The sequence below is a fragment of the Brachypodium distachyon genome, chromosome 4, assembly GCF_000005505.3.
Source record: "Brachypodium distachyon strain Bd21 chromosome 4, Brachypodium_distachyon_v3.0, whole genome shotgun sequence".
NCBI lineage: Eukaryota > Viridiplantae > Streptophyta > Magnoliopsida > Poales > Poaceae > Brachypodium > Brachypodium distachyon.
Genome location: NC_016134.3, coordinates 10,675,909 through 10,701,972, shown reverse-complemented (window position 1 = coordinate 10,701,972; position 26,064 = coordinate 10,675,909). Strand labels below are relative to the sequence as shown.

Below are 26,064 nucleotides of genomic sequence, written 5' to 3'. Positions count from 1 at the left end.
AATAGTTGATTCCACTACTGGTTGCAACTTGTTGAGCTTTGTAGATGCTTTTTCCGGCTACCATCAAATTAAGATGGCAGTCGAAGACAAGGATAAAACTGCGTTCATCACCCCGGTTGGCTGCTACTGTTACACGTGCATGCCTTTCGGGTTGAAGAACGTAGGCTCAACATTCGAGCGCGCGTTGCGCGAGTGTTTGGGACCCCAGCTAGGCCGGAACGTGGAGGCCTACATGGATGATGTCGTCATCAAGTCGAAGCGCGGAGACTCGCTGATTGATGACCTGCGGGAGACGTTTGATAACTAAAGAGCTGGATTAACAAAGTAGCAAATGATTACATCAACTAATGAAACGGTAATTCTTCAAACGGCGTCGAGCGCCATGCTTGCAGGAACGAAAACAAAAGAAGGTAAACAAGGAAATGGCGAGGGTTGGCAGGGGGCTGCGGCAGCTAGTTGCCGGCGTCCTCCGCCGGGGGTTCCGGGGACGGCTCGGGATCCGGCTTCCGCTGCATCCGCTCAACCACCTCGTCGACCAACCCACTCACCGCCTGAGTGTGGGTGGGTTCGTCCTCACTGTCCGACCAGACGTCCAGCAGCGTCTCGAAGGGGAACTCCAGTTCCTGAAGGTGTACCCTTGGAAGGATCGTCCCGGCAACCTCTCGGGCGCAGTTGGCAACCTCGTCAGCGCTAAACTTGGCGATCCAGACGTCAAGCGCCGCGAACTTCCCCGCCACGTCGGAGAAGAACGGGATCAGCATGGAGACATCCGTGCCGTCCACCTCCGCGGCCTGCAGCTCGAACCGAGGCAGCAGGTCGCGCAACGCTTGGGCGATCTTGAGCAGTTTCTCGGTCTCCAGCCGCCGTTGCCCGATCAACGTGCCGTGGTGGAGCCGGGCGTCCAGCGTGGCTTTCTTGGCCTTCCGGAGGCGGCTCGCCAGCGATGCGAGCTCCGCGGCCTGGGTCGCGTTGTCCTCACTGGCCTTGGCGAGCTCCTCCCGGACAGTGGTCAGCTCGGTCTCGAGCCGGGCCACTTTGTCCTTGGCGGCGTTGAGCTGGATCTCGTGCCGGGCTGATGCGTCCACCACACTTTCGGTGGCCCTGATCTGCACCTCCAGCATGACGCGCAGGCCATGGACCTCGCCGAGATAGTTGCCGATCAGATCGCTCTTCTCGTCGATCCGAACCTGGGCCGCAGCGAGCACCTCAGCGTGCTCCTTCTTGGTTTCTGCCTGAGCCGCTACCAGCGAATCCAAAGCTTCCTGGAGCTCAGCGCGCTGAGCCTCCAGTCGCCGGTAGAGCTCCTCTTCTGGGACGACCGGTGTGGCAGCATTCTCCAAGGCTTCCTGGGCAAGGCGCGCCTCCTCCCTGGCGAGGCGCATCTCCTCCCGCAGCCGGGAGAGCTCCTGCCACTCCTTCTCCACGGCCAGCCGCAGCTCGCCCAGCTGGCTCTTGGCGATCGCGTGGTGCTCCCTCACCTCATTGAAGGAGGTGACGAAGGCCAGCTGCTGTCCTTGACAGCGTCAAGAAACCGGTGCCCTCGGTCGAAGACGCTCGGATCCCAAGTGATGGTATTCCAAGCCACCCCGGCAAGGGTGCCGAGGTCGGTGTTGAAGGTTGCAGCTGACGACGACAAAGCCCCCACTGCCACCATATAGCTGGGCGGGGGGTCGTCCGCTTGTGACGGGGCATCCTGTTGCTCCTCCTCCGCAACCTCCCCCTCACCCGCGCCTGGGGACTGCGGGGCTGGTGAGGTTGCCGCGCCCCCGGCGGGGACCGCCCCTTGCTGGGCGGCAGAAGAATACGCGCCAGCGGCGTCTGCGGCCGCTGGCGCGTCGCCGGACGCCGTCCCGGTGGCGGTGGTAGTCGCCGCCGCCGCAGGGCTTGGCGTGGGGACTGCCTCCGACTCCTCCGCTGTCCCCGTAACCTCGACGTCGGAGTCGAGGTCAACCACCGTAGCACCCGCTTCCGGTGCAGGCGCGCTCGGGCCTGCAACAGCAAGGATTATGAGAAGTGGGAAGTTAAACGAGTTGCTCGGAGGCAGACGCGGGGCTCTGGATGATTACCTTGCGGGGCCACTGGGCTTGGGGGGGGACTCTCCCCTTTCTCCTCTGTCCCGGCAAGTGTCTCCGGGAGGTTTGCTGCGGGCGGAGCATCACCTGCGGAAAGAGAAGGTACAGTTGCAGGATTAACTGACAAATGGAAATGCAGGTAAGGAAGCGGGAAGGAGCTGTACCTGCTACCGGCACCACCTCCATCGGGGCTGGGTCGCCGGCAGATGCGGGGGCGGCGCCGCTGGCCCCTGTGTCGGTCGGGTCGGCGCCGCTGCCGGCGTCCATGCGTGCCTTCTTGCTCGGCGTGGCAGGCGGGGAATCGTTCCTCCCCCTCTTGCCAGCGCTTGCCGACAAATCGGCCTTCGGGAGGTTGTGCCGGAGCGTGAAGCCCCGGAAGACCCCCCCGAGCGAGCAGGGCCGTGGGTGCCCGTGGAGTTGCCGCGGCCCGGGGCACCGCGGGAACCGTCGAAGGGGCTGCCGCGGTGTCGGGGGCCATCGCTGGTGTGGCTGCCGCTGCGGCTCCCGCGTACATCCACGCGGGGTGGGAGCGCAGTTGGAGCGGCGTGACGCGCCGGCTGATGAAGGTTCGCACCACATCGACATCGGTGAGCCCCGCTAGCCACAAGGTCTTGATCTTCTCCATGATGGAGAGGAGTTCGGCGTCACGGTGGTACCGGTCCCGCCAGCCGCCGTTGGGTTGCGGAAGCTCGGTGGGCGAGAGGATGAACTCCTCGGGGTCTTCTACCCGAACCCAGCACCAGTCGCCCCTCCATTCCTTCTCGATCTTCTTTTCTGACCGGACGATGAACTCAGATTTCATCCGGTCGCGGGCGTGTAACACCACCCCCGACGACATCGTATTCGCGTTATCGATCCGGGGGTAGAAGTAGTGCCGGAACAGTGCCACTGACGGCATTACTCCGACGAACGCTTCACAGAGGAACTGAAAGGTGGCGAGGAGATAGAGGGACATGGGGTGGAGCTGCGCCACCCGCAGCTGGTACGACTCCATGAGTGCATGGACGAACAGGGAGAACGACGGCACGAATCCTGTGAGGATGAAGTGTCCGAACACCCGGAAGTCGTTTTCCTGGTGGTCGGCGCCTGCGGGGAAGATCAGGGTCTCCCCGTGCTCGTTGAACCCGGAGGCAACGGCGTGCCGGATCTTGGCCAGTTCCTCGCCGTTGTAGCTGGGCCGGTAGAAGGCAAGCGTGGCCCTCATCGTCCGCTGCTTCTGATCTTTGTCCGCGGCGGCCTTGGCGGCCGCCTCGCTCTTGCTGGCCGCCGGTTTCTTTGGGGCCTTCCCTTCCTTTCCCTTCTTGGTGGTGGGGGGCGCCATGGGGAGCGAGGGCGGAAGCTAGCAAGGCTCCCGGGGTGCCACCGCTGCACGACGCATGGATCGCATCGCTGGGTTCCCGGAAGGATCTCACCCGGGGCAGCAACGTGCAGGCTGCCCGGCAAGCTACCAGCCCGGAAGGGCTAGCAGGGCTTCGGGGAATAATCCTGCGTGGGCACCTCCCGGGAAGGCACTTGCCGGGAGGAGGCGTTCCCGCGCACAGGTTTCCGCCGCGAGGGCGGGGCCGAGCGAACAGAGCAGCAGCGCCACGTGGCGCGCGGCAGGCACCCAATGTGCAGTTTTGTCAGGACAAGGAGTGAAGCGCACGGCACATTTAATGACCCGACAGGAGGGGGGTTATCCGTCTAGCCAGGCAAACAGTGGCTGCGCAGGGCTAGTTTTTAGGCCTTAGACCCCTAGCCGCGGGGTTGGCGCTCATGCATGCATGCCAGCGCATCGAGGAGGAGCTGCCCCAACTCCCTGCTCACCACTTGTAATCCATGCACCGTGGCACCTGTGGTATCCACTTGGTTATAAAATGAGGACCCCCGCCAACGATCAAAGGGTTCGCACATTCAACCAACAAGCAGTTCTCCACTGGTAGTAGCCCAGAATAGCAAAGAGCACTCATTGCATTCTTACGCTTTGCATTGGCCTCGCCAGTGATCGCCGGAGCGATCCCCGTAGCCCATTGCCGAACCTAAAAGGGGGTGCCCGCGCATTCCCGGTGTCGGAGCCCCATGCGACGACAACGTGTGGAAACCCAAATCACCAAAGAGGGCCGCGTCGTGTTTCGCCAACACTTGCAATGCAATCGTTCGCTAGTTCACAAACATCAACCAAAGATGGACCGAGGTGCCACATAGCGTAAAGGAAGATTGTTACGCCAAGGCATGGGAGAGGTTCGAGGTGCCTGATCCCGCGCTCCGTGAAGAAGTACTCGGAGCGATGAAGACCACAATGCGTAGGGGTCAGAGCAATTGGGGTACCAAGGCCAGAAAATTTTTGAACGAAGATTGGGAGACGGTGATTCATAAGAAATGGCCGAGGTTCACAGAGGAGGAATGGGAGGAGTTCAAGAAAAAAGGAAAAGGATCCAAATTTCAAAGCAACCCAAGAGTGGTACACGGCGCTACGTGCCAAGAGGAAATTTAACCACCGCCTTGGCAGTCGTGGTATCGAGGGAAAGAAGCCGGTGTGGGAGAAGGAGGACGCTGAGCTTGCGGCAAGAGGGATAGTCTCTCCTATCCCAACAATGCTCCGTCATGACTGGTCCACCACCTTTGTGCGGAGTACCATGACAAAAGAACAGTGGGCGGGCCTGAAGCCTATCAGTAATGACCAGAAAGTTTTAATCGTAAGGCCTCAACCGCCACTTCTTTTTCAGTTTAGCTTCTAACACACTCACTGATAAATTGGCACCGACTTTGTCTTATTTCAGGACAAGGTCGCCGAGTTCGAGTCGGAAGGCTCGCACGATGAGCTCCGTGCACAGTGGGATTCACCACTAAGTTATGCTCTAGAAAGAAATGAGCACGGGGGCCATATTCGAGCCTTAGGAACCGGGGCCCTTCGCCGCAAAGTCTTTCCTCAAGAGAAAGAAGCCCGGAGCCGTAAAAGAAAGGCGGAGAAGAACGAAGAAATAATAGAGGTGGCGAAATGGGCGGCGAGGGAGGAGTTTTTCGCTTGCTTGAAAAAAGCAAGGGACTCCGGCCAGACTATGGAGGAGTTCGTTGCTACATATGATGGCAACCGGGACGCGACACTGAGGCCACCCACTCCGCATGATCATCAGTCGACTCCGAATCCTTCGCCGCCACCGTATAAGAGCAGTGCCGGCTCCGGCACCGAACTCCCGAGCGACCCTGATGGCCCATCAGATGACATCCCGGTAAGCTCCTTACTGGTACCATAATGTATATATATACTCAATTACGTCATTCTTCACACCATAACACTAACGTACGTATGTTAATTTGTTTGTCACGCACAGGAGAGTATTAAGTGCCGGATATTGATGCCATCCACCGGGAATCCGTTAGGCGCGCGTGGTCTGCTGATGCCAAGAATGTCGGTCGTGCACAACACGCCCATGGCCCCGGATCATGTCAGGGTGCAGGTGGACTCCGTGCTTCCGAAATTTGACAAGACGCCGGTCCCTTATCCTCCAGAGGAGGAATCAGTGACTCTAGGGCAATGCCGGGGCGGTATAGCTGGTGATTTAGTCGGCGGAGCTTACTTCGTGGCAAGGGAATTCGATAAAGTGCTGATGTTCTACCCTGGACAACCGATGGTCAGCCTTAAGGACCTAAGGAGCCTGCCGCGAGAGATGCAAGAGCTACATGGCTACTACATGGCAGCATCAGCTAATTCTGCACAACATGGCCAGCGGATGAATTTGAAGGTGCCAGAGTATTATGGCTTCTACGATGCCGAAACGGGGGACCTGTAGACAAAGGACTTTACCTTCGGCGTGGACTTCCTTGACTTGTTTCATGTCTTCAACCAGAAGTGCTTAGACAACAACATGTTAAGACTCTGGTGTGTATACTTCACAAGGGAGTGCTTCCGCCTGAAAGAACCACACGTTGCCATCGCCGATCCTCTCCTGTTCAGCAAAGCAACCATCGGTCTAGAAGAATGGAAACGGGGTTCGAGAGAGAAGGCAATTTCATACCTGGATAAGTTCTTCGCAATGCACAAACAACGCCGTTATGTTCTTACACTCTCCATTTAGAGTAAGTTGTTCTCACAACCATTGCTTTCTTTCTCGTTCCACTAAGTTGTTCTCTTTTCGGTTATAAATGTGTGTTCTTTTCGTAAACAGCGAACATTGGGTGGTGGTGGTTTTCTCTTTTGAAGAAGCGTCGGTGACATATCTTGATCCACTCCGACAGAAGAAAGGCTATGAGCCACGCGACTTCAAAGCCGTCGGAACACTCTTCGAAGAGGCGTGGATAAAGGTGGTGACTGACTACGAGGTGCCAAGCTACGGCAGGAAGAAAATGACCTATCCCAGAAACTTCGCATGCATACAACAGCCGCAAGGGACGGTCTTCTGTGGATACTGCTGCGCGTACATCATCCGCAATTGGGTCACCTGTTTCAAGCCCAAGACGAAGACGACCTACCAGCAGATGGTGGATTACTTCAAGACGGAATCAGAATATGGACACAACCCAGCTGTTCTTGTGTTCGATATTCAGAAGGAGATAGCCACCATTCTCAACAAAGAGGTCATGAAGGAAAACGGTGATTTTTATGAAGGCGGGGTTGTGCCGATGTATTGAAACTTTGATATACAATGTTAAATATTGAATATCTATCATGGATGTAATAAGTTTTCATCTTATTTTTGTAATAAGTTTTGTGAACGGATGTTGTTATCTTCATGGATGCGTGATTTTCTCATATATATTGCTGTGCTGTGATATATTGCTGTTACAGGAATGTTCTAATATAAAAAAAATATTTTTTTAAACCGGAAAAGAACAGTGGCGGTTCATGTTCACCGCCACTGGTGCTACGAAAGCATACCAGTGGCGGTGAGGCATAACGGCCACTGGTATACCACCAGTGGCGGTGGGTAAGCACCGCCACTGTAATGTACCAGTGGCGGTGCGTACTCACTGCCACTGGTACATTATAGTGACGGTGCTTCCCACGGCCACCGGTGCACTTTCCGGAGCTCCCCTATGGATTACCAACGGCGGTTGTGCAAACCGCCACTGGCACCCGCCACCGGTGCTCGTTAGCACCCGTGGCACAGGTTTAGTGGCGGTCCGGGTTACCGCTACCGGTGTGTAATTCGGACCGCCGCTGCTAACCTTTTCCGGAGCAGTGACACAGTATTAGCTTCAATGGTTGTACCTGTGTGGTCTCCGGATTTTGATGTTGGGCGATGGTGTGCTGGAGTGGCGCAGCTAGGAATTTCTAAAGGATAGGGCTACAACAACTGAACTTAGAAGTATACGGCTATGCCTTGGTAATTTGAAAAAAAATACAAGTTAATACTATGATTAATAACTAGGAATTGGGCTACACATGGGGATATAGCCCCATTTGCCCCAGGTGTATCTATGCCCCTGGTGTGCGGTCAGGGTATACGGTCCTTATAATGGCCACACCTTTTTATCAGGCTAGTAGATATAGTTTGATGGCTTTGAATTGTCCGATCTATGTATTCATTTTGCCTGGCTTGTTAAATAAATCAATAAAGATTGGTTGTGTGCATCATTTTGATGCAGAGGCCGGGGGTTTCTACTTGGTTTTCGAAAAAAAAACTAAAATATGTTGATGCAATTAGTGGGGCCCAAGAAAAATATACTTCCTCCGTCCAACAAAAAATGTTTCAACTTAGACTAAATTTGAATGCATCTATACACTAAGTCATGTCTATATACATTCAAATTTTGATAAACTTAGACATCTTTTGTTCGACGGAGGTAGTATATCATTTTGTCTAAACTGAAGTTTGCTAATTTAATCATCTTGCTTAATTAGTGGAGCCTGGGTAACTGCCTGGGATGGCCAGGCGTTTGCTCCACCCATGTGTTAATGAAATTTTAATGATCAATTGACATAATATACGTCAATGCAGTATTTGTCGTAGCACGGGGCTTTGACACCGGGGATGCGCGGGCACCCCCTTTTTGGTTCGGCAGTGGACGACGGGGATCGCTCCGGCGATCGCCGGCGGGGCGAATGCGAAGCGCGCCAACACACAATGAACACGAGTGCGCGTTTTTACCCAGGTTTGGGCCACCCGGAGGTGTAAAACCCTCCGTCCTGCTTGTCTGAGTTTGTATTCACAGGAGAGCAAGTGCTTACAGGTTGCTGGGGGAAGCCCCCGGGTGCTCTCTTTTTGGCTAAGTGTCTTTTGCTACTTTGGGCTACTGCTAGTGCGGTACTACGAGTTGGTCCAGCGAACCAGCGAACAACAACCACCCCCCTGTCCGTTGGCGGGGGTCCTCCTTTTATAACCAAGGGGATACCATAGGTGCCACAGTGCATGGTTTACAAGTGGCGAGTAGGGAGCTCGGGCAGCTCCTCCTCGGTGCGCGGGCACACATGCAAAAACACTAGCCCTGTAACTAGGGGTCTAAAGGCCTAAAAACTACTCTTGAGCAGTCACTGTTCGCTTGACTTGACGGGAAATCCCCTTTCTGTCGGTTCATTAAATGCGTCGTGCGCCTCACTCCTTGTCCTAACGAACCCTGCGCACAGGGCGCGATAGCCCACGTGGCGTCGCTGTTCTGCTTGATCGGTCCCGCTCTCGCAACGGAAACCTGCGCCGAGAACGCCCCTCCCGGCAAGTAGCTTCCCGGGAGGCACCCAGGCGGGAATTCTCCCCCGAAGCCTCGCTAGTCCTAACGGGCTAGTAACTTGCCGGGCAGCTTGTACCTTGCCGCCCGGGGTGTGATCCTCCCGGGGAGCAGGCGAGGCGACCCACGCGTCGTGCAGCGGTGGTATCCCAGGTGCCATGGTGCGACAGTATTATCAATAAAATAATATATGTAAATAAAATATCAATGAGATAATATATGTTAATCAAATATTAATGATATGTCAATGAAATATTTTTTGATGGCATATATTAATGATATATCAAACAAACATAGCATAATATGAATGAAATGTCAACAAAATATTTTTTTTGATACCATATGTCAGTAAAGTTTTAATGATATACCAATTAAACATAATAAAATATAAATGAAATTGGAATGAAACGTCGAAAATTAATGCATACCTTTTGCAAGCAGGGTGGATTTGAACAGAACTAAAGGGTGTGAATGAAAGAAATAACAGCGCGGAAAAATCACATCCTAGAGAGAGATATGTAGTGTGTGTCCATTCGAAAGAAACTTAAGAGTCAAAATAAAAAACTGCCGAATGCTTTGTCTCAGCAAACACACCTTTCCAAACAGCTAGCTAATATCTCGGGTTGCATGTTTCCAACGGGAAGGTTGATTTCCATTTTACTGAAGCAGGAAATTACACGATAAATCTGGTGCTCAAAACTAAGCAAGGAATCAAACAAACAAGAGAACAAACACGGAATACAAATTAGTACTCGCTCTGACCCACAGTACTAGTCGCAGATTTGCGACAAGTAATATGGGTCGGAGAGAGTAATACATTTCAATTAACTAGCTAAGGTATTACTGCTATTGATTCCCGAAACAGACTAGTTGCAATTTAACTGAATTTTCAACCATCCTCTGTCGATCAAGGCAAACAACAGAATTATTATTGACTGATATCTGATCCATCGATGATCTTGCACACCATTCGATCTAATTGTGAATGAGCTCTTGTGGCTTTGGTTCTTGGACCTTGTCGAGGTGCGTGCCGCAGAAGAGGCAGTAGCAGTAGCCCTTGATGCCTTTCTTGGCGCAGCGGTGCTCCTTGACGGTGGCGAGGAACAGCTTCGCCTCCACCCAGCACTCCGTCTTGCACATCCACTCGGCGCAGAAGGGCATCATCGGTAGCCTGTACTTGCAAACTGCATCAATAGCCAATTAGCCATGCCCCCAGTCCAATTAATCACAACACACACAAAAAAGGAAGAAGCAGCAGCAGAAGGAGGAGGAGGAGGAGAGGTTAATTATCATATTTACCGGCCTCGACGAGCGAAGGATTCGCGAGCGAGAAGACGAGCAGGGGTAGGAGGAGGCAGAGAGCAGCGGCACGCCTTGTGTCGGCCATGATCGGAGAAGAAGAAGAAGAAGAACTTCAGGTAAGGTAGCGAGGACCGATGGAGTTATTATATAGAAGGAGCGTTTCCTGAGCTGATTAATGAGATAACTTTTGTGGATTCTAGATGGTTTTCAACAGAACTCAATTAAGGGAATGAATGGAAAAACAACTGGGCGGAAAAATCACATCCAAGGGATAGGTGAGGAGTGTGGGTTGACTCGGAAAAAAATTAAGAGTCTAAATGGAAAACTGCTGAATGCTTCGTCTCAAACTGACACATCTTTGGTCCAACAATTAATACTATTTCCGTTTGCATGTTTCAATGGGCAGAGTGGCTGGGCATAACCGGTCTTAGAGCCTCTAGCCCCGAGACCGGTTTTTAGGGATAGGAAAGAGAATTATTTTCGCAAATAATCAAAATCTTCTCCAGCAGTTTCTCAATAAGGGATTTCCTATTTTCTTTTTCCAATCCCACCGTGCAAAAGGCCCCCCACCACCTATCAGCAACATTACTAGTGGAATGCCCGTGCTTTGCTACGGAACAAGATGAAATGAAAATAATCTAAAATGCAACATCGGTTCTTTTCATTTCAAACACATGTATACAAACCATGTTTTCTTGACCGATACAAAAACACACACTACTTGACCATCACTTGTCATGAATACAGCTCCATCAGGCTCCTTGACACACAGATTGCCATCTCCCGGTTATCATAAACTGTCTTACAACGGAGGCTGTTGCGGGTCTCTCTCCTTGCATTTCTTTGTCGTGAATGTCCTCACTGCCCGTTTCCAGATTCTCTTTGGTGCTCACAAATGCAATGTCTGCTATATTCCTATGTGAATTACCGAGGAACAGTTTTTTGCTGCAAACGTGCCCCTTTGATTTAGCAATCTCGTGATGTCTCTGAGCATAATCACTGCGGCTCCATAGAGAAAGGGGAGGGGGTGACAGATTCCACTGTTCCATCTGCTTGTTATCAGCAAAAAAAAATAAAAAAAAATCCAGGCAAATATAATGACTACGGAATTTCCCAAAAGAAACCGTCAGAATCAAGATCCTATCATCAGTCTGAAGAACAGCATTCTGAAGGAGCCCACTGTACAGACATACTTTCATGAGAGCTGGTTAGAATCTTCCCATATTAGCTCATACGGTGCGTATATTTTATCCAACCTATAGAACATCAAGATTGGAATAGTCTTGGAGCTTAATGGCAACCAGAAAGCTATGTGGAGATATCAAGAGAGATGCGGTACCTTCCGGTTTCCTGGGAACAATAAGAACTATCAGCTTTGGCTTGAAACTTAATGCTTTGTTGACGAATTGGTTTGCAAAAGACCCAAAAGGAGGATTCAACCCCATGATCTGCAAATAAAAAACCACACTGAATATACAAATCTTGGATTTTGACACAAATGGATGAGACCAAAATAACACACAAGTGGCTATGGCTATACCAATTGGGATCCTGCGGGTAACTCATCCGGTTGTCAGTCATCCAATCTCGTCTCTCAAAACTGGAGTCATCTGCGGATAACTCATCTGGTTGAAGAAATATATATACTATTCTATGAGTCCGGTGCTATTACAAATGAAAATATCAAAACTTGATACAGGGTAGCAAAAGAGTTTAGGTGTCTGGTTAAGTTCCCATATCTGCAACTACAGCTGCCATATCATAATAAAATTTAACTATTAAACATAAAAGTGGACTATACATAGCAAGAATTACCTTCGGCTGAATGAGATCATAATTTTTGCAGAAGCATTTTGTTTTTTCAGAATCTTCAAGCTTTTCCTTCAATAACGTGCTGAAATCATTCGATCCACAGGAGAAGTCGACGACCTAAAATTAACATAGGTTAGAAACCTACCATAAAGTCGAGCTCCATCAGCACTACAATGGCCATTTGACCATTACACGCACAAGGTTAATATATTTGACCATAGGAATCCGCCTCAACATAACCTGTAGTGTCCTTAAGGTTTCCCTCGGCATCTTCCCTTGATAGATGTAAGAAAAATTATAAATTATGTAATTACTACTAAGAAGTAAAGTGTAGAATAAAAAAAAAGGTGACAATGTAAGCATCCAAAGAAAATATATTGAGCAAATACGAAGCTGCTCCTGCATTCAGCCCATGCTCATTACTGTTATATGCATCATAACTGAGTGATTGAAACCTACATCACTACCAAGAGAGAAGAGTTGTGGTTAGTTACTCTCATCTTGAGAGGAAAAGAGACTCCTTTTTCTGCTCTGTATTATTTAAACTAAAAAGACACATGAACTAATTTGCATTTGCTAAACAAAAAAAGTAGAGGTAGAGATATATGGCTCTGAGCAGAAGATCTATATTTAACCATTATACAAGCTTCAGGATACAAATGGGAACATCTTCCTATTTATATATAGTAAAAACTAAAAAGGCAGGCTCAAGAGTGTAAGGAGTAGGCGGTGATTCTCTTGAAATTGCAGGTAGTAGTTCCACATAGCTTAGTAATTGGTTGGACATCAGTTTCTCAATAGCACAGCGAAAAGAATAATACAGACCTTTATTTCTGGAGTAGATGATTTGGAGGTCTGAGCCAGTCATCAAGAATGTAAAAAAACAAACATGGTGCAGCCTATTGACCAAATCAAACAAGCCTGGTATGATACAAAATGAATACACTTCATACAAAGGAAAAGATTTTGTTCTACCAGAAAGAGCATACCGTTTTTTGTAGGCCTTTACCTTGCATTTCTGAACCATTTCATCAGAGTACTTCTGCTCTTGCTCATGCAAAGTCCAGAAATTTTCTACAGTTATGTAAACCTTATGAATTGTCTTGGGGCTTCAGGGGCTCAAATGGGCAGGTCAAGATGGCAATATTAGCATCCTCAATTCTCTTTGGCATTTGTGAGTGGCTCATATCTTTGTCAACAGCAATTACATATATTATCTCAGTGTCCTCTTGCTTACGAGCAATAGTACCAAGTTAAAATCTAAGAGGTGGTGGATAATTTCCCAACATTGAATTCCTCCGCCCGGCCGCCGGCCGCAGCGTCTCCTCTTCCTCTCTGCTGCAGCCTCATCTCCCCCTCTTCTCCTCGCTGCCCCTTTGTTCCTCACCTGAACCATGTATGAATGGAACTTGCCATGCCAATCCAAATCGATCTGTGCATACCAAAGAGGTGAATAAATTAAGAAGAACAAGAACTGAGTAGTGCGCAGATGGAGAAGCAGTTTACCTTGCGCTACTCAGAACTGGGATCGAGGGGGAGGTTCAGGGATGGGTCGTTGATGGCCCATGAGCAATGGAAAACCATGGCGGTTTTGTTGAGAGGAGGGCGCCGCGCCACCCCGACCCAACCTGTGCGCGCGGCCTTTGCTCCTGCCGCCGTGTCTCCGGCTGGACACCGAGCCAGCTCGGCTCGGCTCGGCCCGAGCTCGCCCCAGCTCGTCGCTGGCGAGCCGAGCCCGGCTCGGCCCGAGACCTGGGCGAGTCACTTTGGCCGGCTCGGGCTGGATCGGTCCAGGAGCAGCAGCTTAGAAAGTTAGCAGCAGCAGCAGCACAGCAGTAGGAGTGTAAGACAGTAACAGGCTAACAGCACATCAGTAACAGCGATCAGCACATAGCAGTACAGCAGTAACAGCACAGCGATCAGCACATAGCAATTTAGCACAGCAGCACGACAAGCAGCAGCAGCAATCAGTTTCACAGCAAGCAACCAAGCACAGCAAGCACAGGCTAGAGTACAAAACACATCCACATTACTAGTTCAACCACATGATGAGTTAACGACTAGTTCAACCACATGAGTACATGACGACAAGTTCAACAACATGAGACAAGTTCAACGACATGACGACAAAGTTCAACCACATGAGACATGATGATAAGGTCTTCAACTTCCATACAATTTGACATCCACTCCGAAGCTCCAAGCCTCCAACTCCAACCATATGCAAGGTCTATAATACATTTGTGAAATATTGTAAGTAAAAGTACCAGCAAAATGCAATTTTGTGTTAGAATTTTTTTAGCTTTTGTTTTACTTACTAGTAGTTGCTTGCTATAGTGCTTTTGGGGAGTTTGATCTTCTCCACATCCTCCTCCTCATCTTCCTCCGGCTCCTACATTTTGTGCAATTTATCAAAGAGATTTTGTAGAAGTAAATCTTGTAAGAAAATGACAAATTATATGAAACCATACCATGGCATTCAAGTCTTTGTGAGCCCCTTTTATATAACTTGCTCCACACACCAAGGCCTCAACCATGACCGGTTTTAGAGAGTTACGGAAGTCATCAAGCACCCTTCCACCGGTGCTAAAGGTAGACTCCGAAGAGACCGAACTAGCGGGAACGGTTAAGAACCTTTTGGCTATCTTTGCCAACACAGGGTATCTAAGGGCATTCACCTTCCACCACTCAAGAAGGTCGAAGGAAGCACTCATTTCCACATGTGGATCATTAATGTAGTTTCTAAATTCACTTTTGGATGGCCTATTTGAGGTAGCATGCAAGAAAGTAAGGAACTCCGCATCTGAAGCTGGCATGGAGCTACTTGCTATGCTCGATGACTTTTGTGATGATGAACTAGGTCTTTGTTCAGCTTACTTCTTTTCTGCATCATACTTTTCATACAAATTCTCCAACTCTTGCTCCACAAGGTCAATCTCAACTTTACCCCTATCGGCCCCATAGATTTGTTTTAGGCACCACTGCACATAAACCATCTTGTACCTTGGGTCAAGAAAGGTGGCAATCACCATCAGATTGTTCGGTTCCTCCCAATACTTGTCAAACTTTGCCATCATGGCTTTCCCCATAGCACGAAATGTCTCATCCGTACTCTCCTTCGCTTTGATCAATGCTATCTTCATGCTCGCAATATGGGGGTAGAAAATGTTGGCTGTGGGGTGATATTGACCTGAAAAAGCAGTGGTGGCTCTAGCAAAGGCAAACAGCAATGGCTCGAGCAGCTCAAACATGGCCCATTCATTGTGTGAAGGCTCCCACTTGTAGCTGGCATCGGAGATGGCATAAGTAGCTAATGCTTGCTTGTATGGAACTCCTGTCTTGATCATCCTATAGGTAGAACCCCACCTTGTGCAAACATCAAGGTGCAAGTGCTCTCCAACCTCAATCCTCAAGTCTCTACAAATCTCAACAAACTTGTGTAGCCTTGCTGGAGATTTTTTGAAGTACTTGACCGTCTCCCTAAGATTTGAGGTCAAGTCCTACCTCGTGGTCGGGTGCGGCGGCAGCGGTGGTGGGCGAGTTGTTGACTTGTTGTTGAGTGGCGGCCGGCGGCGGCGGGGCGAGCGAGCTCGGGTCGGGAAGGTCCTGGGTTGGGGATCGAAGATAGGGAACTCGGGATGACCTAACTCGCGTGTTTCAGGCTTTCAGCCTCGTATTGGCACTTGGGCTGGGCCGGAATGGATCGCGGAATCGGGACGTGGGCCAAACTTGGGAGCTCGCCGAGCTGGACCGAGCTGGCTTGGCTCGTCCCGAAGATTTCTCGGGCCGTTTTCGTGGGCTCGTCTCGGTCGGAAAAAAAACGAGCTCGGGCCGAGCTGGCTCGGCTCGCCGTGGGCTCGGTCCAGCTCGCCGAGCTGGGCTTGAACGTCCAGGCGGAGCCGTGTTAGCCCAAGCCCAAGCGCCGCCGCCCGTCACCCCGAGATCACGCGCTGCCGCCTGATGCGCCGCCGCCCGTCACCCCGAGCTAACGCATTGCCGCCTGATGCACCGCCGCGCGTCATGCAACACCTCCTGCACAGCTGCCCCGCCGTCAAATCGAGCAAGCCACCGCAGTCCAATCCGCCAATGCCATCAAATCCATCCAAATTGGGGTTGATTCCGGCCAGGAGTGGAGTCGATGAGGGTCGCAGATTGGACTGCGGTGGCTTGCTCGATTTGATGGAATGAATTTCATTTCATTAATGTATGAGCTCTTGTGGTTTCTTTTCTTCTTGGCCCTCGTCTTCCTTGAGGTTCTTGCCGCAGAAGAGGCAGCAGCAGTATCCCTTGATTCCACCCTTGACGCAGTAGTGCTCCTTGACGCTGGCCAGGAACAGCTTCGCCTCCAGCCAGCACTCCGTCTTGCACATCCACCCGTGGCAGAAGGGCATCATCGGGGTTCTGTACACGCAAGCTGCATCCCATATGCATCCAATCCCAATGCCACAAAATTCAATTAATCACTACACACACAAAGTCACAAACACAAATCTTTCCGTGTAATGGGGTATCCATAAGAAGGAGAAGAAGGTTAATTACAGGCCTCGACGAGGGAAGGATTGGCGAGCGAGAAGACGAGAAGGGGCAGGAGGATGCAGAGAGCAGCGGCGCGCCTCGTGCCGGCCATGATCGAAGAAGATGAAGATGAAGAAGAGCGAGCGAGCGAGTGAGTGAGTGAAGCATGGTGGTACTCGTTTTGTCTTATACTCCTGTAGTCCTGTAAGAGAAGCGTTTCTGACCTGCGAGAGAGAATCAAGGATCTAAAGCTGGATCACAATTCGTTGCAACTGAGTAACGGAGCGGGGGGAAGGGTCTCTCGGCCGGGAGTCTAGCTGCCGAGGGAAGAATGGGCTCTACCAAGGCCCAGAAAATCAATATGGGCCTGGTGTGTACTATTACAGCCCAATAGATAACACGGCCCGTTCCTCTAAAAAAAAGATAAAACGGCCTGTCTGGAGTTTTTTCCCCTTCTTTTTGCTGTTTCCGTCTCTGAATAAACAAAATGTAAAGTAAACCTTTCTCGGCTCTCCAGACCCCCTAGGGTTTCGTTTCCCCTTCCCCACTGGCGATCTCCTCCATATGGTCCTTGTTGTACGTCCATATGCTCCTGAATGACGTACACCTGCAGTGACCTCGCCGACTGCGCGTCCAACCATCTCATGTACCGTCCTTGTCGCCGGCGCAGACGTCCAGCCATCCGATGTCCAAGGCCCTCATAGTCGTCCGATCAAGAGGCCCTCGAAGCTCGTGTGGCGAACACGTGCCTTCCCCTCACTGTCCCTTGGAATCACGACGATGTCGTCGAGGCTGCCAGAGTAGGGAGCGTAGGAGATGATGTCGTACATGCACGTGCTGATGGCCTCTTCCGAGTCTTCACCGGACGGAGTCAGGAACATGCTGCGGTGGGCTGAGACGGGGACGGAGAGCATGTTGAGGACGGGGCCGGAGCCGAAGACATTGATTAGTGGGGACGGCATAGTGGGCAAGTCGAGGAAGACAAACGTGATAGCGGCTTCACCTCGTCAACCTTCCTGTAGGACGAAAGGTGGTTTCTGCATAATTCTACTATATGTTATGTGGGCCTGTTAGCTAACGTGTCTTGGGTAAGCGCGGCACGTAGAAAAAAGTAGGAACCAAATATGCAGTTTAGTAATTTATGAGGAACTTGACACCTCAATAACATTAGGACCGTGGATGCATTTTACACTTTAACTACGGCTAAGGAACTACTGCTATGAATTCCTAAAACAAACTAGGAGCAATTTGCTGTAAAAAAAACACCAGGAGCAATTTGCCGTAAAAAAAAACTAGGACCAATTTAACTGAATTTCCTGCATCCACTGTTGATCGATCGATCGACAGAAGAATTATTGACTGATCTGATCCATCCATGAATCTAATGAGTCAATGGAGGAGCTCTTTCGGCTTTTCTCCTTGGACCTCGTCGTCGTGGTCCCTGAGGTGCTTGCTGCAGAACATGCAGTAGCAGTAGCCCTTGAATCCGCCCTTGACGCAGTAGTGCTCCTTGAGGCTGGCGAAGTCCAGCTTCGCCTCAGCCCAGCACTCCGCCTTGCACATCCACCCTTTGCAGAAGGGCATCCACGGGTACGTGTACCTGCAACCTGGATTATATATTCCCCATCCAGTATATATAATCCCATGCCACAAACTCAATTAAATCACAGCAAACACACAAAAAATCTTTAATTCCGTGTAATATATGGAGTTTCCGTAAGACGAAGAAGAAGAAGATTAATTACCGGCCTCAACGGGGTAAGGATTCGCGAGCGACAAGACGAGCAGGGGCAGGAGGACGCATAGAGCAGCGGCGCGCCTCGTGTCGGCCATGATCCAAGGAGAAGAAGAAGAAGCTCAGCTAATTAAGCTAGCAATGACTGAGTGAGTGAGTGAGTGAGTTTGTGGGCGAAGGGGAGCTGTGGTGGTGCTCTTATATAGAGAACTGTTTCTGGGAACTGATTAATCTGTGCGAGAGAGAATCAAGGATCTAACTAAGCTTGATCATAATTCGTTGCAACTGACTAATTAACTGAGCGGGAAGATGGGGAGGAGACCGGGAATCTAGCTGCCGGGGGAAGACCGGGTTCTACCAAGGCCCAGCAAGGCCGCAAATCAATATGGGCCTGGCGTATACTATTGCGGCCCAACGGACTAATACGGCCCAACTGGAGTTTTCTTTTTCTTTTTACTGTTTCCGTCTTTTGAAAAGCAAAGCGTAAAATAGGCCTCTTTCGTCTCTCCTCCAAACCCCTTCCTCTCCCCTTCCCCTTCCCCAGCCAGATCAAACGCCCTAGGGTTTCCTTCCCACTCCGCCGTATCGCCATCGCCGGAGATGAAGCTTGCGGGGCTCAAGTCGGTGGACGGGGCGCACGAGGAGTCGGTGTGGGCGGCGGCGTGGGCGCCGGCGGCGGAGCACCGCCCGACGGCGCTGCTCCTCACGGGCGCGCTCGACGAGACCGTCCGCGCCTGGCGCGCCGACGACCTCGCCGCCGCGTCGCCGCCGGCGCGGGGCCACGCGCTCGGGGTGGTATCCCTTGCCGCCCACCCGGCCGGGGTCATCGCCGCCGCCGTCTCCCTCGACAGCTATATCCGCGTCTTCGACGTCGACTCCGGCGCCTCCGTCGCCACGCTCGACGCGCCACCGTCTGAGGTCTGGGGCGTCCAGTTCCACCCCAAGGTAAGACAGAAAGTTTTGGGGTTTATCCTGCTTTGCTTGCAGGTTACGATTGCGAGGTGGGTTGGGTTGGTTGGTAGGGGAGATGCGGGATTGTAGTGTGGTGCAATGGTAGTTTAAGTTTTGTCTGAATTGAGCATACGCTGCGTGTAAAATGTGGCCCTCATTTGGTTTTTGATGTGGTTTTAGTACTAACCGTAATTCTGTTGTGGTTTCTGTAAGTTCACTTGAGGGGTGGAAATTTAAGAGATGTGATCAGATTCTGTTTTCAGTATTTGGATGCCATCACAAAATTGTGGCCTGTTTGGCATTTCCTGGTGGGTTTTTTGGCTTCGAAAGAAAAATGTGAGAAAGAAATAGGACTAGTGATTTTGTGAAGTACTGGTGAAGTTTGTTACATGATTACGTTACAAAATGATTTAGCAGGGTAGGTTTGCAGTAGTTAAATTAGGAAAGCAAGCATGAACTGTTATGGCTTGCCTTCCTTATCTGCTTATGGTTCATTGTGGTACATATTTTTTTAACTTCCACACTTGCTTTCAAAATTGCATTAACTTCAGTAAGATATGTTTATTAGAGAAGGATCGAAGTACATTGTGATAATAGACCATTGTTGGCAAGCTGTGCATTTGGTTTTTTGTAATTCACCTTAGTATTAACTTATAGGAGTATTTTGAAAATTGTGAAGTTGATGTTGTATCATGCTTTCTGCATGACTCTGTTCAGTAAATTAAGGTGATAATTTTCTTATGCCGCTCACCTACTTGTTCGAAATTGCACATACAGCCTTTAGTTGATTAAGTAATTTCTGTTACATATTTCTTTTTATGAGCATGTTTTGCTCTATTTATGTTTGGAGACCAGCATTTCTAATTCAGTGGTACCATGTCCAAGCTTGCATGGTCAACGACTAGTTTCACTTGATTCTGTTTCTGTATGCAGTGAATATGTATTAGTGGGCTAGCTGTTGACACCTGAGTCTTCTCTGATGTGTTATTGCCTCTAGAAACCATGTTTGACTGTAATCAACATATGCAGCTATGTCTGAAACCTTGACTACCAATATACTCCATTGTGGTGCTGTAACCAATAGTTTTAACTAGCACATGTGAAGGCTAACTGTGAATGTCTTGTCCTGGTTTTCCAGTTTAGAGTGGAATCGCTGTCAATTTGGATACTCAGGTCCAATTTATTAACAGATCTATCATATGCTTTCCTTGTCAGGGTGTTGCTCTGGCTGCTGCTGGTGGTGGCAGTGGGTCAGTGAAACTCTGGGACACAGAGAAGTGGCAGCCTATTGCGAGCCTTCCCGTTCCTCGTCCAGAGGGAGCTCGCCCTGATAAAACAGGCAGCGGCAAGTTTGTTCTTTCAGTTGCTTGGAGCCCAGATGGCAAGCTGTTAGCCTGCGGATCCATGGATGGCACCATCGCGGTGTATGATGCTGTTCGCATGAAGTTCCTCCATCACCTGGAGGGCCACCATATGCCAGTGAGGTCGATGGTGTTCTCTCCAGTGGATCCCCATGTGCTCTTCACGGCTTGCGACGACGCCCACATTCACATATATGATGCCAAGGAGAAGGGCCTCATCGGGGCCATGTCCGGGCACGCGAGCTGGGTGCTGAGCATTGACGTGAGCCCAGATGGCATGGCGGTGGCAACCGGCTCTAGCGACCGCACCGTCCGGCTCTGGGACATCAACGCGAGGGCGTCAGTGCAGACGATGAGCAACCACTCTGACCAAGTTTGGGCTGTAGCGTTCAGGCCGCCAGGAGGCGAAGGAGTCCGTGCAGGCCGCCTCGCAAGCGCCTCGGACGACAAGAGCATCTCCCTATATGATTACTCGTAGTTCTATGGATTGGCAAGCCGCAGTACCACCCTCAGATTTTATCATGTGTTCTACAGCCGGCAACTATCTGGCAATGAAGGCTGGATAACTTGTATAATGCTGACTGATCAATCTCTAACTTGCAAGTTGAACAGGCGGGCTAGTGGTTAGAAGAAGGCTAGTTGTAAACTCATCTTTTCCTTGCCAGTGATGAAAACTCTGTTTATTTCAATTTCCAGTAAACAGCTTTTGCCTTTTACCGTGCTCAGTCATGTATGTTTTCAATCTACTCCCTCCATTGGAAAAATACTGGGCCAAACTTGACCCAATTTATACAAAATCATATAGTACTAAATCAATATAGTATTGTACCGGTTCGTTTCAGTTTCAATGCTAAATCAATATATGGAGTATTAGATTCATCATTAAACAAGTTATCAAGAAACAAACAGACAGGCACGCGAACGACAAGCCGAGAGCACTTTGTTGTGGGTACGTCTCAACCCAGCACTGCGTTCAGCTTGCACATCTAGAAACAGAGATAACGTCAGCACGCCTTTGGATCTACCAGTCGACAGGCATAGCACATTTCCTTTTGCATGATTTTGCTGTTTCAAAACGCCTGAGCATAGACACTTCGCATACAGGTAACGCAGACACTATTTCATAATTCTTGTCGAAATATTACATGTGTCTAGACGCTTTTTATATTCTTGTCAAAATATTTCATGTGTCTAGACGTTTTTAAAAAATAGATACATCTATTTTCTATTTCATAATTCTTGTCGAAATATTACATGTTTCTAGACGCTTTTTAGATTCTTGTCAAAATATTACATGTGTCTAGACGCTTTTTAAAAATATATACATCTATTTTTAGACAAATTTGAGACAAGCATTATGGAACAAAGGTAGTACCATATTTCATAGTAATATGTACTGCAGAGAACTTGATCTGTCTTGGTTGTCAAGAACCAAACAAGCAGGCACGCTGACGGCAATAACTCAACCCACTACTAGGTTCAGCTGAACTCGTGCTTAAGCGTCTTTAAAACGTAACAGTTGACAAACAGGAAGGCCAAAATCTTTTATCTTTGATTCCTTTGATTCCACTTGTCAAGCAAAAGAAAGGTACTGTTCATGCAGAACACAGAAATACTAACGTCACACCAATTTCACGGATCCATTACAGAAAGCAAACACCACAATTATCGAAAAGTTTCCAAGACACTCAACATCTGATAACAGTTACGCCACCAACATTGGTGAGTCTACTGACAACCACAGACCAGATCAAAAATACGGACAACTGATAGTTTTAGCATACAGTGCGCTTAGCACTTGACCTCCTTAAGCCCATGCGCGAAATACAGGAATGTCGGGTCAGTGGCTCCTTCCTTGTAGTACGCAAACACCACGCTGGCATCATCACCCATGCTCTCACCAACAAAGCTGCAAGATACAGCAAGAGGTCCATTAATATGATGCTACGAGCTTCGTAGGAAGATATACAAGAACGCACTTCGCATTTCGCATATTGGATGGAACTGTCATACAGTTAAGAACAGAGATCACGTAAAGCTAGGGTTCATGTGTTCATACGAACTCAATAATTGCTCGCAGCAAAGGGAAATTTAGTACTGAGATGATAAAGGAATTGACTACCAGTAGGTATTTCACGTAGTACAGTGATATACCCATGAGCTAAGGCGAATGAGGGACTTACAACTGAAGGTCCTTGATCTTGCTAAGAAGGAACTTGGTGGCACCTTCAACGTTCTTCTTGAAGACTTCTTGCTCATCCGCTTCCAGCTTGGGAGTCAGGTTCTTGATGTAGCGCTTAATGTAGGCGACAAACTGCTTCTTGTCAAAAGCAGGTTGCTCCTGTAAAGGGAATGCAGGATTAGCACGATTATATGAACAAACCACATATCAAACATGGGCCAAGAACATTAAAGAAGGACCAACCTGAAGACGGAAGGTGTCAACAATGTCAACCACCTTCACAGCCTGGTCATCGACACCCTCATCCTCACCTCCACCCTCAGCAGATGGGTTGGCACCGATATCCACATCCACAGCCCCTTGGACCACCCACTGCAAGCATTCAAAACCATACTGTAAACATGTGCACGTTCTGTAATCAAGGATTAGATCTGGACACCCTGACACTAACAATAATGTAACAAACAGTTACTAGACAATTAACTACAAATATGCCAGGATTAGTATTGCTAGGAAGGAGACCAATTTACCCAGCCTCAAAAGCTGCACAACCCATCCTACTAAGTGAACAATCCTTGTTCTAATAAATTGACTTCCATCGACGTTAACAAATACAGAAATCTGCTTACATGGTACCCTGTCCACAAATCAATATAGAAACCTGTATGCAATCTAAATATTGCCCTAGCACAGATAAGAAGAAAAGCAGAAACAGCGAGTTGCAAAGCATGTATAATTCAAACAATAGTAATCAGGACAACTATGCAGAGATACACTAGACAACTAAAACAGTGCTAAGTCTACTGCACACGACAAGACAAAATCAAGACCGAGGCTTTATACAGGTACAATTAACACGCAGCATACAGTACTGAAATCCGAGCATACATACATGGCCATCGACCTCCCAGAGGACGCCGTTCTCCAGCTCCTTGTAGGGGAACGAGTCCGACAGAAGCTCGTCGCCTGCAACAGCAAAAATAGATTCAGTCATCAATCACCAACGCACGAAACGAGACGACGCTAGCCATACCAAGTCCTAAACCACCAAACCCACGCCACCAGATCTATCGATCCAAACTCGAACTCAAGCTAAGCAAACCCCAATTAACAATCACTCATCACATCGTCAACACGAAACTAGACGGCGCCACTAAACTCACGAACCCGATTATCAGATCTAGCCATGCCACCCCCAGAATCCCCCTCAAAACACCCAAAACACAAGCGGAAACAGGAAGCGCAGACGAAATTTACCGGTGAGCTTGTCCTGGTAGACCAACATGGCGCCGCCGCTCGAGATTTAGCTCCCCTGGGAGAAGATTTCGCTCGAATCGAAGCCGAATCGAGCTCTTGAGGGACGGCAGCAGGGAGTTGCGGCGTGCGGCGGCGAGAGAGGGTTCTGGATCGGGGGCGGCCTCCAGGTATTTATATGCGGCCGGGGATTTCTGGGGTCCGTTCGTGGCCGTCCGATCGAGGGGAATATTTGGGTTGGACGGGGGAGATTTTGATCTGTGCGATAGAAGAGTCCGGGAGAGTGTTCGGTTCGCTGTGGGCCGTTTGATCGGGGGATCGGGGCCGGATATTCGGGCGTGGACGGTCTTGATGTGTTTGCGCGAGGAGGCGTTGGCGGCACGGAACCTGTTGTTAGGAGTTTGTTTTGGTTCGGAGATCTCTTCTCGTGTCGGCCTGAAAAGGGATTTTAGGAAGCTGAACTATGGAGTATTTAGATTTGAATTCGAATTCGAATTGCGTAGTTGCACGAAGTCCTTTTATTTGGTTTCATGAAATTCATTATTATATCGAATTCTGGGGTGTTACGAAATCCGGCGGATGCACGATCAAGGATGACACCGAGGCACGATATTTGTTAACGAGGTTCGGCCGAAACCTACATCTCCGGAGCATGGCTACGGGCGCTTCTCCCCCCATAATACCGCAATACCGGCCATCCTGGGCGCCAGCACAAGCCGCCGGCTCTCTCTGTGAGCCTATTGCTATTATGTTGTCATGATTTCTTTGAACTACCCCGCGGTGCCTTTATATATTAGGACCGGGTTACACGTGTTCGACACCAACACCTAACCCTCCGCTAATTTCAAGTCTAACTGTAACTCTACTCGTACACATATTCGACACATATCTCAACAAACTCCACCTTGGCGAATATGTCTTTCACCACCTTGAACCCGTCATGCACGAACCTCCATGTACCTTGGACATGAAAACATCCATCATGAGCTCCCTGCTATTTCCTTGACATCACATAACTCCACCTGCAACCGTAGTCCCTTCCTTTTATTCATTAACAGTCAATCCTCTCGACAAAAATAAGTTCTCCAAACTACTGCCTTGTGTTCCTAACTTCCCGGAGTATCCGTTCAACACCATCACACACCGATCATAAAGTCACCATATTCGACAACACCGATGTATCGTCACCCTGGTAGCTTCTTCCTTGATCTATGTGAAAGTCGAACAACTCACATGTTAGGTGCCACACATAAGAGTTATCTGAACTCATCATCCTCGCTATTGTTGACTGTCCTCATGAAACTTGAAGGAATTTCGCCGTCGCCCTTGAGTCATCTTGAGTCAAATTCACAGTTGTCTCATCCTTTTCAGATAGTCTTCTACATGTCCCACAGATATAGCACTCCGCCTCCTTCTGCATCCCGTCACCTACACTGTGCCATGTGCATTGAACATCACAGAATATACGACCATGTGCTCTCTAAGCCTTTGACAATCCAGACTTTTCAAAAAAAAACACTTTCTCAGATTTCCAATGACCGACTCTTGTCCATCACTTCAAACCGTCCTGATAGACCTTGTCACCAACTTGAACCTGGTACTCGCCAACACTGCTTCAGCACCCCTGCACACATGTCAAGCCACTGTCTGACCGCATATGCCTTGGTCTGTTGCCGTGTCCCGTGCTTACCGCACACCTCGCCACTATTACCGCGTCGAGCATCCGCAATCTTGGCCAAGATCTACCGGGTAGCATACGCACACCACCTTAGGCCCCACTGCAGATCCATCAGTCATACTCGACCGATGTCGAGTTCCATGCATCCCTCAGGCATGCGTCACGTGTTGTCACGCCACAGAATTCGGACACCATCAGCCCTCATGCTCCTACATCGTTGTCGCCGATCTTTTGTCCTCTTCTATTCCAACCGACATCCCTGTCGATCCGCTAGACTGTCGTCTGATCCCAGCCGAACTTGTCCGACTGCAACCGTACTCCACCTTGCGTCGTGCCATCCCAACACGAAGTGTATTGCTCAACGCCTTGTAGACACATGATCCACACGACACGCTCCAGGCTACTCCTAACCTTATACGCGCACCGTCTCTCATCGCCTGAAGCCACGCTGCACGCACCCAACGTCCTGCCAAAGCTCCTGACAAACCAACACTAGCCTGCTCTTCAGAGAAACTCCTGAGATCCATCACTTCCGTATGCGATCCTTTTTTCTCCTCGCA

General features: G+C 49.6%; 3 protein-coding genes across 3 annotated transcripts; 1 reads left to right on the top strand and 2 right to left on the bottom strand.

The window, feature by feature from the left end:
• Positions 1-17,457: 17,457 nt before the first annotated feature.
• On the bottom strand, positions 17,458-18,254 carry LOC104584454. Its single transcript, XM_010239150.2, has 2 exons — positions 18,089-18,254; positions 17,458-17,950 (listed from the first exon to the last, which is right to left on the bottom strand). The coding sequence occupies exons 1-2, from the start codon at positions 18,174-18,176 to the stop codon at positions 17,733-17,735; spliced, it is 306 nt and encodes a 101-aa protein (XP_010237452.1). The 5' UTR covers positions 18,177-18,254; the 3' UTR covers positions 17,458-17,732.
• Positions 18,255-18,599: 345 nt separating this feature from the next.
• On the top strand, positions 18,600-21,115 carry LOC100833314 (WD repeat-containing protein VIP3). The gene is made up of 2 exons (XM_003577219.4): positions 18,600-19,023; positions 20,245-21,115. The coding sequence occupies exons 1-2, from the start codon at positions 18,679-18,681 to the stop codon at positions 20,866-20,868; spliced, it is 969 nt and encodes a 322-aa protein (XP_003577267.1). The 5' UTR covers positions 18,600-18,678; the 3' UTR covers positions 20,869-21,115.
• An 808-nt stretch (positions 21,116-21,923) lies between these two features.
• On the bottom strand, positions 21,924-24,042 carry LOC100832998 (translationally-controlled tumor protein homolog). The gene is made up of 5 exons (XM_003577218.3): positions 23,830-24,042; positions 23,465-23,538; positions 22,816-22,944; positions 22,574-22,731; positions 21,924-22,299 (listed from the first exon to the last, which is right to left on the bottom strand). The coding sequence occupies exons 1-5, from the start codon at positions 23,855-23,857 to the stop codon at positions 22,182-22,184; spliced, it is 507 nt and encodes a 168-aa protein (XP_003577266.1). The 5' UTR covers positions 23,858-24,042; the 3' UTR covers positions 21,924-22,181.
• Between the last annotated feature and the right edge of the window lie 2,022 nt (positions 24,043-26,064).

Excerpts from the sequence above, each read along its gene's own strand:
- LOC100832998 (XM_003577218.3), bottom strand. The coding sequence starts at position 23,857 with ATGTTGGTCTACCAGGACAAGCTCACCG. Across the intron at positions 22,945-23,464 it reads TCTGGGAGGTCGATGGCCAT|TGGGTGGTCCAAGGGGCTGT; the intron begins GTATGTATGCTC and ends GAATGCTTGCAG. Across the intron at positions 22,732-22,815 it reads TTGACACCTTCCGTCTTCAG|GAGCAACCTGCTTTTGACAA; the intron begins GTTGGTCCTTCT and ends TTCCCTTTACAG.
- LOC104584454 (XM_010239150.2), bottom strand. The coding sequence starts at position 18,176 with ATGGCCGACACGAGGCGCGCCGCTGCTCTATGCGTCCTCCTGCCCCTG. Across the intron at positions 17,951-18,088 it reads TCCTTACCCCGTTGAGGCCG|GTTGCAGGTACACGTACCCG; the intron begins GTAATTAATCTT and ends TATATAATCCAG.
- LOC100833314 (XM_003577219.4), top strand. The coding sequence starts at position 18,679 with ATGAAGCTTGCGGGGCTCAAGTCGGTGGACGGGGCGCACGAGGAGTCG. Across the intron at positions 19,024-20,244 it reads GCGTCCAGTTCCACCCCAAG|GGTGTTGCTCTGGCTGCTGC; the intron begins GTAAGACAGAAA and ends TTTCCTTGTCAG.